We start from the raw sequence: 14,212 nt of genomic DNA, 5'->3' as shown, positions 1-14,212 counted from the left end.
GAATCACAGCATGTCTGTACACATGCCTATGTAGTCAAACACAGCATTTCTCTTGGTACACATGCCTACATAGTCAAAGTGGGTTGCAGTAGGTCTCTCTGTACACAAGTTACCAAGATCAAAAGACAGCTTTCTATGTGAGAGTCCTGTGCTGAATAGAGAGTCAAAAGAAGCCATATATGTCTATTCTTTGTGACCTATACACTCAAAAAAATTTCTGACATGTTTTAAGCAATGAATGACTCCTAACCCTAATGAAAGAAAAGTGACTCATATATCATCTCATAGAGGAATTTCTTTCATCAGAGACAGCTTTAATTCAGAGGCAAATAGTTGAAGATATCGAACTGTATCTTGCACAATGGTACAAAAGGTGCCTTTTACTTCTACTGCGATAACATTACTTTTTCTACTGCCATGCAAATGAACTGCTTTGACTCTCTGCCTCATTGTTTTAAATTTGACATTCTACATTTGATTTACATTGCCAATGTGGCTAAAAATAAGATAAAAAATACCTGCAAACTGACTCGTACAATATTTCTTTATCTAAAACAATGCCTTCCTCACAAAGCAAACATTTACTTTGCATAGATGGCATGTAGATACACTTCAGTGACTGCTTAAGGCAGGGAGAAAACTGTTTGGTAAGGAAATATCTGGCTGATGGTTTATGACCAGTAATGCTAACTAACTTTGTGTTTGCAAAATATGTGCACCCCTCATTGCAGACATGAAGACCATAAACACAAGCCCATGAAGTGGTTTTTGATTAACTGTGCAAACGTTTTTCATCCAAAATAATGTTAAAAATATTCAAACTATGACAAACAATGAAAAACTGCTTTTATGGCCTTCGCATCTACTCTAGTCATTTACATATCAAAACATGCCCAACAAATTTTATTTCTCTAGCTGAAGTGGTCAGTACAACAAAAGAATATTCACAACTGTAAACAAAATGGAATTGTTTGCTATAACAGCCAGGCAGTTCTAATCAGGTCATCACATGAAAACAAATACGTCTATAAAATTTTACTTGTGCATCTAAATTGTTTTTTGCTGAATCATGCTACCATGGCTTTTGTCCAAAATAACCTGCTGTAATGGCTGGAAAATCTAATCAGGCCTCTGCAACATAAATTTTACTTAGCATATCAAATAATAAATGTTATTCCAAACTTGCAAATCCTAGTGAAAATCAACAAATGCATCCTTCTGATTGGTCATAAGTTTTTTAAAAAATTATGATCTGGAGTCTATTACATTTTTATGAAGTCTAGTATATTTTCTAGTACATTTTTATGGAGTCTAGTACATTTTTATGAAGTCCAGTACATTTTTATGAAGTCCAGTACATTTTTATGAAGTCTAGCATATTTTCTAGTATATTTTTATGAAGTCTAGTACATTTTTATGAAGTCTAGTATATTTTTATGAAGTCTAGTACATTCTTATGAAGTCTAGTATATTTGTATGAAGTCTAGTATATTTTTATTAAGTCTAGTATATTTTTATGAAGTCTAGTATATTTGTATGAAGTCTAGTATATTTGTATGAAGTCTAGTACATTTTTAAGAAGTCTAGTATATTTTTATGAAGTCTAGTACATTTTTATGAAGTCTAGAATGTTTTTATGAAGTCTAGTACATTTTTATAACAGGGACCAGATTGTATACATATTAATGCAAATATCCTAACCAAATTTAATTTATCTAGGCTGGGTGGCTTTTGTGCAATGTTACAAACAAGCTTCCCTCGGTGTATAAACAGACACACAAATTGATGAATATGAGCAAAACAAAGGAAACAAAGATGCATACAAGTCACTGACAACTGAGTCACAAAAAGAGATTATACATGATCATAGCAGTACCAAAAAAAAATGAATCTGAGGCTTAATCCTTACCCACCCTCATCCCCAAGGTACTTAGCTCCTTGGCCAATCCTTACACCCCCCAATCCACATGGAGCTTAGCCACTGGGTCAATCCTCACTTACCCCATCCACAAGGTACCCAGCTCCTCAATCCTTACCAATCCCATCTTCAAGGTATTTAGCCCCTGGGCCAATCACTACTAACCCTATCCCCAAGGTACTTAATCCCTGGGTCAATCCTTACCCACACCATGCCCAAGGTACTTAACCCCTGGATCAATCTTTAATCCACCCCATCTCCAAGGTATTTAGCCCCTGGGCATCATTATCAACCCCAAGGTACTTAGTCCCTGGGCCAATTATTACCAGCCATACCCAAAAGGTACTTAGCCCCTGGATCAATCCTTGTCCACCCCATCTCCAAGGTATTTAGCCCATGGGCAATCATTATCAACCCCTATCCCCAAGGTACTTACCCCCTGGGCCAATCTTTACCAACTCCCATCCCTATCCACAAGATACTTAGTCCCTCATCACAGCCTGAAAACTATCAAGATCCCTATCCTATAATCAAGCACATACTTGTAGGATGTGAAAAGACAAATGTACACAGCCATCCAACAATTGTTTCCAGGGCAGTCCTTACCCTCAGGCACCTATCTGAAACCCCACGATGCCTGAATGATTTCTGTCATTTTTCATGGAAATTAGTCAAGTGTTTTTTTTTTTTCAGAAGCAGTTGAAAACAGCAAATGTTGCCAGATATTGAAAGACATGCACACTGGGCTCAGAACCAATACAGTAACTGGTTTCTGGCCAGTGGGCCAAAAGCGTTTATAAAGACAGATGCATGTAATGATAGGATGTATGGACAAAGCAGACACCATTCAAGTCATCCAAAGTACAGTACATAGCAGTGGCACAGAAAGATATTCTACAAGATAAATGCTTTTATTCTTATTACTGGTCAAAGGCAAGAACTGTGCAGAATTTAGAACTAATTGTGTTGTTAAATGGTCATTTGTTAGTGACATTAATATAACTGATATGCATAGTTCCAAGACAAGAATGTGAGTTGAAAGAATAAATCATCCACAAATGAACAGTTTAAGGCTGCTAAACTAAAAATGCTCATTCATTTAAAAGTACAATGAAACATGTAACAGTCAAAATAGACTGAATATTCTGGCCCCACGAGCAAAGAAAGGAAATTTGTATCATCAATTGTGTATTTCATAGAATACTTATCAAATCACATGAACATTATGAATTCACTTTTCAGTGCCAGGTGGCTACCTCTATGCACAATTATACAGGGAGGCACAGAAGAGCTCAATTATAATGTAAATGGGAAAGTATTTTTGGCAAAACCAAATTTATGATTTCTGTCAATTTATCCTAGCTCAATAAAGTTAGAAAACTAGGCACTGAGTGAACTTCCAGGCAAATACATTTAAAACTTTGAACTAATGTGTATGATGAGGTTGCACTAGGCTTGGTGGACTTGAATGAGGAGGTTGTTCTAGGTTTGGTGGAGTTGTATGATGAGGTTGTGCTAGGTTTAGTGGAGGTAGTATCATGAAGTTGTGCTAGGTTTGGTGAAGGTCTGGTCAACCACCAATGGACCTACCAGATTCATTTCTCTTCAAAATCTTTCAGATAAAAGCAACAGAAAGTCAACTGTGTGGTATGGCAGATACCTCAATGTCTTGAATCAAACAGCTGCATTTCAATACAAGGCTTCTGAGGCTTATATGCGAGAGATCTCAGAATAAACATTAAATCATCCAGAAATCCTTATCATGGAATATGTCTACTCTTCCATCATGTCTGAAGGCATTTTGTTGTTGTTGTTGTTGTTGTTGGGTTTAACACCATTTTTCAGCACACGATAGGCTATACATGGTGGCCAGTATTAATGGCAGAGGAAGAACCCAGGAAAACCTCGGAAAGAACCACCAACCCTCGAGAAGCTACTGGCAAGCTTTTTCACATATCCACATTGGCCGAATCCGAGACTCGTACCTACGCAGAGGTGAGATGGCAGTGATCCGTAAACGAGAGCGCTTTAGACCACTTGGCCACTCGGGGCCCTGAAGGTGTTTTGTAAATCAAGCAATGGTAGTCTTCAAAAGTAACTGATTCTAACTGAAAAGCCAGAATGCATATGCCTTCACAGTGGAAGAACTTGGGTATATGCAACCCTGTGCACAAGTGAAGTGCTAAATTCCTTTCCACACAAATGCCTTGCATAAAGAAAGACTCCGTCTTGACATAAATTAAGACTTGTGATATTGGCTGTTTGAGGAAGCTGGGAGCTGTCTGAAACGTACATCCCTAAATCAGGCAGATTCTTGACCCAAGACCTATCCCATCTGGCTTTCTTAATTACTCTTTGAATATGAAGAGTTTGCTGAAGATCCCAAAAATATCATATCTTGGTCAAGACCAGAAAATGGTGATGAAAGGCAACCAGAAAAGATGTACCACTAGGAGAAAAGAGGGCCAGCTACAAAAGGGCACATAAAAAGCCAGATGATAGGAAAAATACAGCTGTAAGCACAAGCCTGAGGAGCTGCAGAAACCACACTTGCAGAAATACATGCCTTCTCAGGGAATGACTCCATGATTTTCCCAATCAATGCAACATGCTCAGAGAGAAAACTAAACTGCGATGTGTTTCCATCCCAAGATGGACAAAATGCTGGGAAGACACATCTGACTTCTTCCTGTTCTCCAGAAATCCCAGATGAGAAAGTAGGATTAGCTGGTTCATATCTTAAATCCCTTATCAAGGCATGCTGCAGCTGATGTTACAGTCAATCTTAAGTGAGTGATGACACAGTTGTCTGTCATAATGAAGGACCATTGACTGAGGTTGCATCAGAAATGAAGTGCTGAAGACTGATGCATGGTCATTTGTAATAGGAACCAAAGGAATTGTGTGATGGTGAGTGAAAAAGGATTTGATGATACTGGAATCTCAGATCTTCTTAAACAAATAGTCCACAATCTCCCTTGATGATTCTAGTGTCTCATATCTTCTTCAACAGATGGTCCATAATCTCCTTTGATGATTCTAGTGTCTCATATCTTCTTCAACAGATGGTCCATAATCTCCTTTGATGATTCTAGTGTCTCATATATTCTTCAACAAATGGTCCATAATCTCCTTTGATGGATTCTGGTGTCTCAAATCTTCTTCAACAGATGGTCCATAATCTCCTTTGTTGATTCTGGTGTCTCATATCTTCTCAATAGATGGTCCATAATTTCCTTTGATGGTACTTAAGTCTGATATCTTCTTGAACAGATGGTCTAAATCTCCACTGATGATACTGGTGTCTGATATCTTCTTCAACAGATGGTCCATAGACTCCTTAGTGCTTGAAAGAATTGCAAACCAGACATCCACATGCACTGACCCAATGATCTAGCATGCCTGACTTCACGATGGTGGTGGCATGCACTCAGCAGTAGACAAAATCTCACATATCTCTTCTATAGTAGCCTTAAAACTGAACTCAGGCCTCTTCATTACAGTATTTGGGTCCCCAAGTTAATCAAGCATTATCCTCTTCCTGCAAGCCTTCTGTGTCTACATAAATCATAACACCCTGAAGAGAAAATGTCAAATCTACAAAGGACATGTGCTGGTACCTATCCATAGAAAAAGCAGTAAATTCTGGACTTGCCACCTGAACTATTAAACAGATGGAGAGGGCAAGTCATTACCGTGACTGCTACATTGACAGATTGACCAAATGAGAACCTGTAGATGACAAAGTGGTCAGCCAGTCAGTGGTCTGACTCGTTGCAATAATCAACCCTATGATCAAATTAACAATGGATAGCCAGTCAACTGGCTTGACAGACTGGTTGGGAGATGGGTTTGTTGTAGAAGCTAGTTGATGGTTGACGGAAAACTTCAGTAAGGTCATCAGAAAACACCATGCACTCTGGCCCTTCTCTGGCATGCAGGGGAGTTATGTCCTAGGGGCTTCCAAAAAAGACAGCATGTTCTTCCATCATGCCCATGTCAGTAGTTGAAAGGTGGGAAGATAATCAATAAAGAAAATTCCCAGAAGCCAACATCTTTTATGTGGTCACATGGATAACTCTTTTCATCTGTTTATAAGATGCAAACAATATGCAAAATACTGAAGCAAAATAAAATATTAAACTGTAATGACATTCAACACTGCCTGCTATAAAGACATGGTTTTATGGAATGCATACAATAAGATGTGAAAAATACCTACCATACTCACAGATAATGTCCATAAAAATGGTGTAAACTATCTGGAAAACAAGACCTAGTTATGAGGGGTGCACTGCCAAGAGATCTGCTCTCTATCACTTGCTAGATAGGGACCTAAACAGAAAAATGTCAGTTGGAAGACCAAAGTTTGGAGACAGCAATCAGCTGCCATAACCATTTTCAATGATGCCATGGAATGATGAAAATTCAACTAATTCAGTGTTCAATTAATATAAGGATGCTCAAACTCTGCAATATTTCTCATTAAACTGATGAAAACAGTCAAAAGAATAAGTAATCAGGAATAATAACTCTTCTAAATGCAGTACACTTGAAATGAAACAAATTTAAAGGGGGCCCCGCGTGGTTTAAAGCGCTAAAGGGGGCCCAGAGTGGCCTAAAGCGCTCTCCGTTAAGGATCACTGCCATCTCACCTCTGTCTTTGAGGGTTCGAGTCTCAGATTCGGCTAATGTGGGTATGTGAGAAAGCTTGCCAGTAGCTTCTCGTAGGTCGGCGGTTCTTTCCAGGGTTTCCTGGGTTCTTCCTCCACCATTAATACTGGCCTCCATCTATTGCCTATCGTGTGCTGAAAAATGGTGATAAACCCCACAACAACAAATCTAAGGTTTTATCAATGTCACGCTCCATGCAAACTTTAGATGAGACAAAACAAAACTTATATTATATACCAAAACAAAAGTCAGAAGAATGGCAATCAGGGTTCATAACTCTTGTAAATGGTCATAAATCTAAAAATCAAACTTGTTCAAGATCTCATCAATCTGAAGCCACATGGCAATATGACTGAAATCTAAAGTCTGCAGGACAAGCAATCTGGGCGCCATAATTCTTGGAAATGAGACTAAACAGACAGAGGGCTCATATAAGTTTATGAGATAATATTCATATCAAATGAATGTCAAATGGTTCTTAATGTATGCTGGTTGCAAGGAACATGTAATCTGATAACATAAATTAATTGTCAAAGACCATGCTTACAAAGGTCTACTGGTAGTGGAGGTGTAATATCAAAAAAAATGTCAATAACTCTTTCAAAAGTGGGCATGAAAAAAATGGAGCCTTACAATGGGACATCTGCGTGTAAATAAGGATTTCACCTACCAAACTGATCTAATTATTTGTACGGGTTGCAGAGCTGTGTTGGTTACAGGCAACATCACATGTGAAGATATGAAGTTAACTGACAAGGGCCATAACCTTTTTCAAAATTGAATTCACAAAACAAAACTCATACAAGTACACATGTGAAGATATGAAGTTAACTGACAAGGGCCATAACCTTTTTCAAAATTGAATTCACAAAACAAAACTCATACAAGTACACAGACAATGTTCACACCAAATTACATCAAACTGTGTTGAGTAGTTCCAGGTCTATGCTGGTTCAATGACCCTGCTGCAGTAAGTATGTAGTAATGATAGAAAAAGGGCAATAACGTCATCAAAACAGAACCTAAAGAAGGCAAAGCCTTTAAAAGGCACAACTACATGCAATAAACAATTCAACTCGCATCATGCAATTACGTATAAGGATTATCCAATTATAAAGACTATCCAATTATAAGGATTATCCAATATAATTGTAAGGATTATCCAATTATGCCTAAGGATTACTAAACCATGCTGGTTACAAATGTGAACAGAGAGATGGTCTGAATGGATGAAAAAAATTATTTTAAGGTTCCTGCATCTCAAGACAGAATACTAATTATGGATGAAAACCATAACATAACATCATCAATACACAAAAAAAGGAAAAGCTAATATGTACTGATCTTTTACTGAGAGAAACATCTAGTATATGGGTAGTCACCAAGCAGGTCATTATAATGGAATCTTGGAAGATTTTCTTTCCTTTAAATAACAATCCTATCGTTATATCATATACAGACAGAAATGAGGAATTTTTTCATCTTTCAGGAATAACTGGATTATGGAGTGTGATGAATCTTTTCATCTTTCTGGAAGGACTGAATTAGAAAGGTAGAGGAATTTTTTCATGTTTCATGAAGGATTGGATTAGAGAGGTAGAGGAATTTTTTCATTTTTCTGAAAAGATTGAATTAGGGAGGAAGAGGAACTTTTCATCTGTTAGGAAGGACTGGATTAGGGAGGTAGAGAAATTTTTTCATCTTTCAGGAAGGACTGGATTAGGTAGGTCGATGATATTCTTATATTTCAAGAAGGATTGTTTCAGGGAGGTAGAGGAAATGTTTCATCATTCTGGAAGGACTGGATTAAGGTGGTGAGGATTTTCTTATATTTCAGGAAGGATTGGATCAGGGAGGTAGAGGAAATGTTTCATCTTTCTGGAAGGACTGGATCAAGGAGGTAGAGGAAGTTAATTCCTAATGTTAATGTGATCAGGTATTTCACAGAGAGAATGTTTCATACTTAAACTATTCAAGCTTAAGAAACTTGTTTTATAACTAAGTATGTTTCAGTCCCATTTTCATGAATTTTAATTAGAATTGTCAATTATCCTTCATTACAGACATGGTTCATTGTACACACAAAACAAAAGAAAAGGAAAAAAAGCAAAGCAAACCTTTGCCTAGTAATATACCTGTACCTTCAATATGCTAGTGACCGTAGGCTCAGCTCGCAATATCAAACTTGCACTTGGCTGGGTGGTGGATGATTCACTTGATCTCTGCTTCAGACTTTCATTTGACCTGACAAAAATTGTTCTTTGGGTAAAATAATCAAAGCCTTCCCAATGCATACAATATTCATATTAATTTAGCTTTGCAGATAAAAGATCGTAGTAGCTATAAAATCAATAGTAAAGCGCTATTATCCAATATTTGTCAGACCTGGATGGATGGAAGATGTTATGGATGAATGGATAGATAGCATGACAACTGTTAACTGGGTGGTTTAGGTGATTGCAAGAGACTACGGGAAAGTCAAGCAAAGACAAAGATAGGTATCAAATTTCTATTGAATTTATTAAACTGAAGATATATCTTAAACGACATTTGGTAGAATATCATTCAATTAGATCACCAAAAGAGACAGCTTCTTTTGCTAACAAAATTTAATAAAGAACAAGACAAGATTGAAACTTGTCTTGACCCTAAACAGGTAGGCAAGCTAAACTTTTCTTGTATTTTCACAAAGTTTTATAATTCTGATATAAAGAAATTTGCTTATTTCTCCTTTTCAGATTACCTAGTAATATTCAATAAGAACTTCTGCACATCTTTATTCTGGTAATAGTAACTTTTCATTTCTTACAAATCCTTGTATCATGCATCTTCCTCCTTAACACAATAAATTTCTTTAACACTTTTCTCTGACAACTTATTTTATAACCTGTTTCAAATTATTCCTCTGCTCTCTACCAACCTAATAGACACTCTTTCAATTTTGTCATTTTTTTCCCAAATTTTAATTTTCCTCCACACACCTAGTGAGATTCTAACACTAATCTTATGGCAAAAGAAACATGCACAGTTTTTATTCTCAAAACAGAGGTGCTCACGGATCTAGGTGAACTTCAGTAAAACCAGTGAGCAAAAGACAAAATTAGAGGGGCCCTGAGTGGCAGAGTGGTCTAAAGCGCTCTCTGTTACGGATCAATGCCATCTCACCTGTCTGTGTGGGTTCGAGTCTTGGATTTGGCTCATGTGGTTATGTGAGAAAGCTTGCCAGTAGCATCTTGTGGGTTGGTGGTTCTTTCCAGGATTTTCCTGGGTTCTTCCTCTTCCATTAATACTGGCTGCCATGTATAGCCTATCGTGTGCTGAAAATTGCATTAAACCACACAATAACAACAACAAAAATACAACTGTCACTACAACATAAAAACAAAATATGTATGCTCCTGCAATCCAACTGATGAAAGCTTGGTCCATTATGCAAAGGCAAAGTTCATAGTCAAAAAGGGGCCATTATACAAATAAATTTCAAAGTCAAAAGGGGGTGTCATTATACAATCAAAATTTTTCATGGTCAAACAGGGGACATTACACAATTAAATTTTGTTAGAAAATGATGAAAAATCAAACTTAATGAATGTTTTCTCAAGATAAACACTCTTATACAAATTTAGTTTCAGCCAATGAAGTCATTCAAAAAAGTTGCAGAGCTGAAATAAAATGAGATCAAAAGATGGACAAAATATGGTATTATAGGAAGACACACATGGCATGGCAATTACATACTATGTAACTGTGTTCTGTTGCTCACCTTCTTTGCAGAAGTCGATTCTGCTGAACTTCACTGAGCAGATTCAACTTTTTACATTCTGTCAGAAGGAACATCAAGCAATCACAACTGAAAAGATGTAAATTTTTGTATTTATGTCTCAGGTATTACAGATGAGTTCTACAGACATGTATTACAGACAGATTCTACAGACATGTGTTACAGAGAGGTATTGCAGACTGGTAATACAGATAGGTATTTGAGACAGGTTTTACAGATGTGTGTTACAGACATGTATTAGAGACAGGTTTTACAGATGTGTGTTACAGACATGTATTAGAGACAGGTTTTACAGATGTGTGTTACAGACATGTATTAGAGACAGGTTTTACAGATGTGTATTACAGACATGTATTAGAGACAGGTTTTACAGATATGTGTTACAGACATGTATTAGAGACAGGTTTTACAGATGTGTATTACAGGCATGTATTAGAGACAGGTTTTACAGACATGTATTAGAGACAGGTTTTACAGATGTGTGTTACAGACATGTATTAGAGACAGGTTTTACAGATGTGTATTACAGGCATGTATTAGAGACAGGTTTTACAGATGTGTGTTACAGACATATATTAGAGACAGGTCTTACAGATGTGAATTACAGTCAAGTATTAAAGACTGGTATTACAGATGTGTATTACAGTCAAGTATTAAAGACTGGTATTACAGATGTGTGTTACAGACATGTATTAGAGACAGGTTTTACAGATCTGTGTTACAGACATGTATTAGAGACAGGTTTTACAGATGTGTATAACAGACATATATTAGAGACAGGTTTTACAGATGTGTATTACAGTCAAGTATTAAAGACTGGTATTACAGATTTGCACAGTTATACAAACACATAATCAGACAAATATCAAAATGTGTCAGTAAAATCTGAGTCAAGCATACCATTTACATTTGACAATAATTGCCACTGCATCAGTTGATAAATGAAGGGAAAATTTCTACTGGTCACAACATAATCATGTGATCAGACCCAAATGCGTTTATTTCTGTATAAACTACAGAGAACTACTTCATGCTAACTTCTATAAACAGAGTCATGTGCAAAGTAACTAACACAAACACTGAACAGAAAGACAGACACACTGCACGCCTTTAAAACTAAATAATAACGGTGGGCTTTCATTTTATTTAGAAAATTGAATAAATTGATTTGATGGAATCAAATAACACATTTTTGCTGTTTTTCTGAATATAAATAATTCTTTCTTTGACTAGAAAAAGAAAAGCTGGGAAACTCAAAATCTGCCAAGAACATTGAGGATACAGCACTTTCACCGCAGCTCATTACAAATGAATTTAAAACTATAGGTACATAGATATAGGGATTGGGAGGAGGCAAGTTCACAAATTAATATTATAACAACTGGATTCACAGTCCTATAATGTAAGACACCGACTTTGATAGTTACGTTGTGGGGTGGGTGGGGGATCCACTACACCCCCATCATAACTATCAGCGCCGATGTGTTGCACTGTTTGACTATTGGATGCCCATCACTATAACCATTTACCAATAGTCTTAACTTCATTTGTAAGTAGCCCCTGTAGGTAGCCTAAACCGTTAATCAACAGGAAAATAGATTTAAAAACATGAAAATTGGTGTCTGGACAATAACAATTTGGCCAAGTCACAATGAACTCATGATAGCATCAAATCCAAGAGTCTTTCATATGTTAAACAAAACAATACATCCTTTGCTTTGATTATTGAACTTCTACTCAGATCACATATACCAATTTAGATAAAAGATTAAGACCATGATGTGGAATGTTCAAAACCTTAGATCATCTAGCACTGGTAGAATTGTTTTTGTTTGATACTGACGCATTTATTACATTGCAGATGGAGAATCCCCATTTCTATAAATAGCTACGTAGCAGATGCCTCAACGAGAATTCATACGCTTAAACAGGCTCTAAAACTGATAGCGAATATCTTTATTTAAAGAAAACAAACAACAAAAAATAAATTAATTTATAAATAATTGCAATTATACGAGTTTAACGTTTTTTCTGAGTTTATTGTGGAACAAACTGTCAGTTGCCAACTCACACTGCTTACATAATGCCCTTTATTTACTGTGTGATTTAGCATCTGATAGTTTATATCGCGATAAACTCTAAAAAAAAAACATCAATAAACTCTTAAATGAATGGACACTAATACATCATAAGGGCTGTTTTTATGAGAAAAAAAATTAAATTGACAATTTTATAGCATGTGTCTCCACAAATTTGAAAAATATTATTATGAGATAACACTGTTTTAAAAGTTTAAAATATTATATCATAATGATTAAAACAAAGAAGAAAACAAGCAAAATGAATTTTCATTAACTACTCCTCACTACTACTACCGCAGAAACTAGATAACATTTCCAGGAACTTGATGCCCTGACCTGCATCTGTGCAATCATGCATGCCCCCCCATGACTTACCAAAAAAAACGGTATCACAAAACTATAACATTGATACTGCCATCAGTGATGTGATAATTAGGTCTCACAATGCTTGTAAGGCAATAATTACTAACTGTCATGGGTGGGGCAAGTAAGTTGGGGGGGGGGGGAGAGGAGACATAAAATCTTTGTATTAGCTGACAACATGTATCAAACTCAGATCCAATGGTATGCAAATTACATGCACCACCAGTATACTATACAAGCCTTCAGCTCATGAAAAAAATATGATACACGGGTCTAAGCTGTTGACACTGCAAACACTAAATATAGCCAACAGTAATACATCATCATTCATTATGAATACTTCAAATAATTTCAGTTTTAAATCTTTGTAAATGACATCTAAAGCTGACTGATACTAACTTTAGCTTGACATCTGTGAGGTCCAACATGGGGACATAATTTAGCAGCATATCAAAGCCCTGTTCTAGTTCTGCAAAAAAGTCCTGGCCTGGGGACTGCTGGCTAATCTTGTGAAGGATTTGAGGAAGCTGCAAAAATAAGGAAAAAGAAACATTACAATCCGATTATCATGATCTCCCCTACACAGCAATTCAACCACATCCAACCAAATTATTAATTTTCCAACCAGTCATTGTCACAGAATTAGGCAAAGAAATGACTTGGTTTTGTCTTAAAAACAATTAGACTATTTCTCGTTGTACATGCATACAACGTTATATAGGGTGAATGTGTTTTTCCAGGTAAGCGACTGTATTAACATGTACCTAGCCACAGATTACTTGTGTCAGGTATCATGACTAACATGATATGCACGGGTATTCTACCCCGACTTGTACTCACTCTCCTATGGATTTAAGTAAGACAAATCACGAAAAACCACACTGGTCGTTTTTGGATCACATCAAGGAGTATACACTCTCCTTTATTCTCCAGCCATAGGAGTAAGTGTTAAATTTACATTCTTTTTATTTGATAGGTAAAGCTTATTCGGTTTGTACTGTGTTATCGCATAATAATGTGTTTATTACAATGCAGATTTTTAAAATATTATCATATATCTAGAAATTATACAGAAACTATTATGTCCCATTTGGTTTTATTATAGCTGTCTGTGTCTGTGTTGGCAGCTGTGTCTGTGTTGGAAGCTGTTTCTGACTGTGTTTGAAGATGATTATGACTGTGTTCGTAGCTGACTGTTTGTAGCTGACTGTTATAGTAGCTGACTATTATGGTAGCTGACCGTGTTTGTAGCCGTGAATGTCTATGAAAAGTTATTGTGAATATGACTAGAGCGGTCTGAAGCTGTATGAAGCTGTCTGAAGTTTCTTGGAGTCATCTGGAGCTTCCAGAACAACGCTGTCTGTTGTGAAAACATTATTGTGAATCTTAGTCGTG

At 36.5% G+C, this 14,212-nt stretch overlaps 1 protein-coding gene across 3 annotated transcripts in view; it reads right to left on the bottom strand.

The window, feature by feature from the left end:
- The window catches only part of LOC149776688 (mediator of RNA polymerase II transcription subunit 24-like), a 92,854-nt gene that overhangs the window by 52,262 nt on the left and 26,380 nt on the right, over nucleotides 1-14,212 (bottom strand). For 2 of the 3 annotated variants that reach the window (XM_089941222.1, XM_089941221.1), the window contains exons 9-11: nucleotides 13,217-13,344; nucleotides 10,356-10,442; nucleotides 8,728-8,836 (exon numbers count right to left, since the gene is read on the bottom strand). In XM_089941222.1, coding sequence (XP_089797348.1) covers nucleotides 8,728-8,836; nucleotides 10,356-10,442; nucleotides 13,217-13,344 — 324 coding nt within the window. The remainder of the gene's footprint in view (nucleotides 1-8,727; nucleotides 8,837-10,355; nucleotides 10,443-13,216; nucleotides 13,345-14,212) is intronic. The other variant, XM_089941223.1, reaches the window with a different exon arrangement.

Source organism: Sinohyriopsis cumingii, chromosome 18, assembly GCF_028554795.1.
Source record: "Sinohyriopsis cumingii isolate HCF-2022 chromosome 18, ASM2855479v2, whole genome shotgun sequence".
NCBI lineage: Eukaryota > Metazoa > Mollusca > Bivalvia > Unionida > Unionidae > Sinohyriopsis > Sinohyriopsis cumingii.
This window is presented reverse-complemented; position numbering and strand designations above follow the sequence as displayed.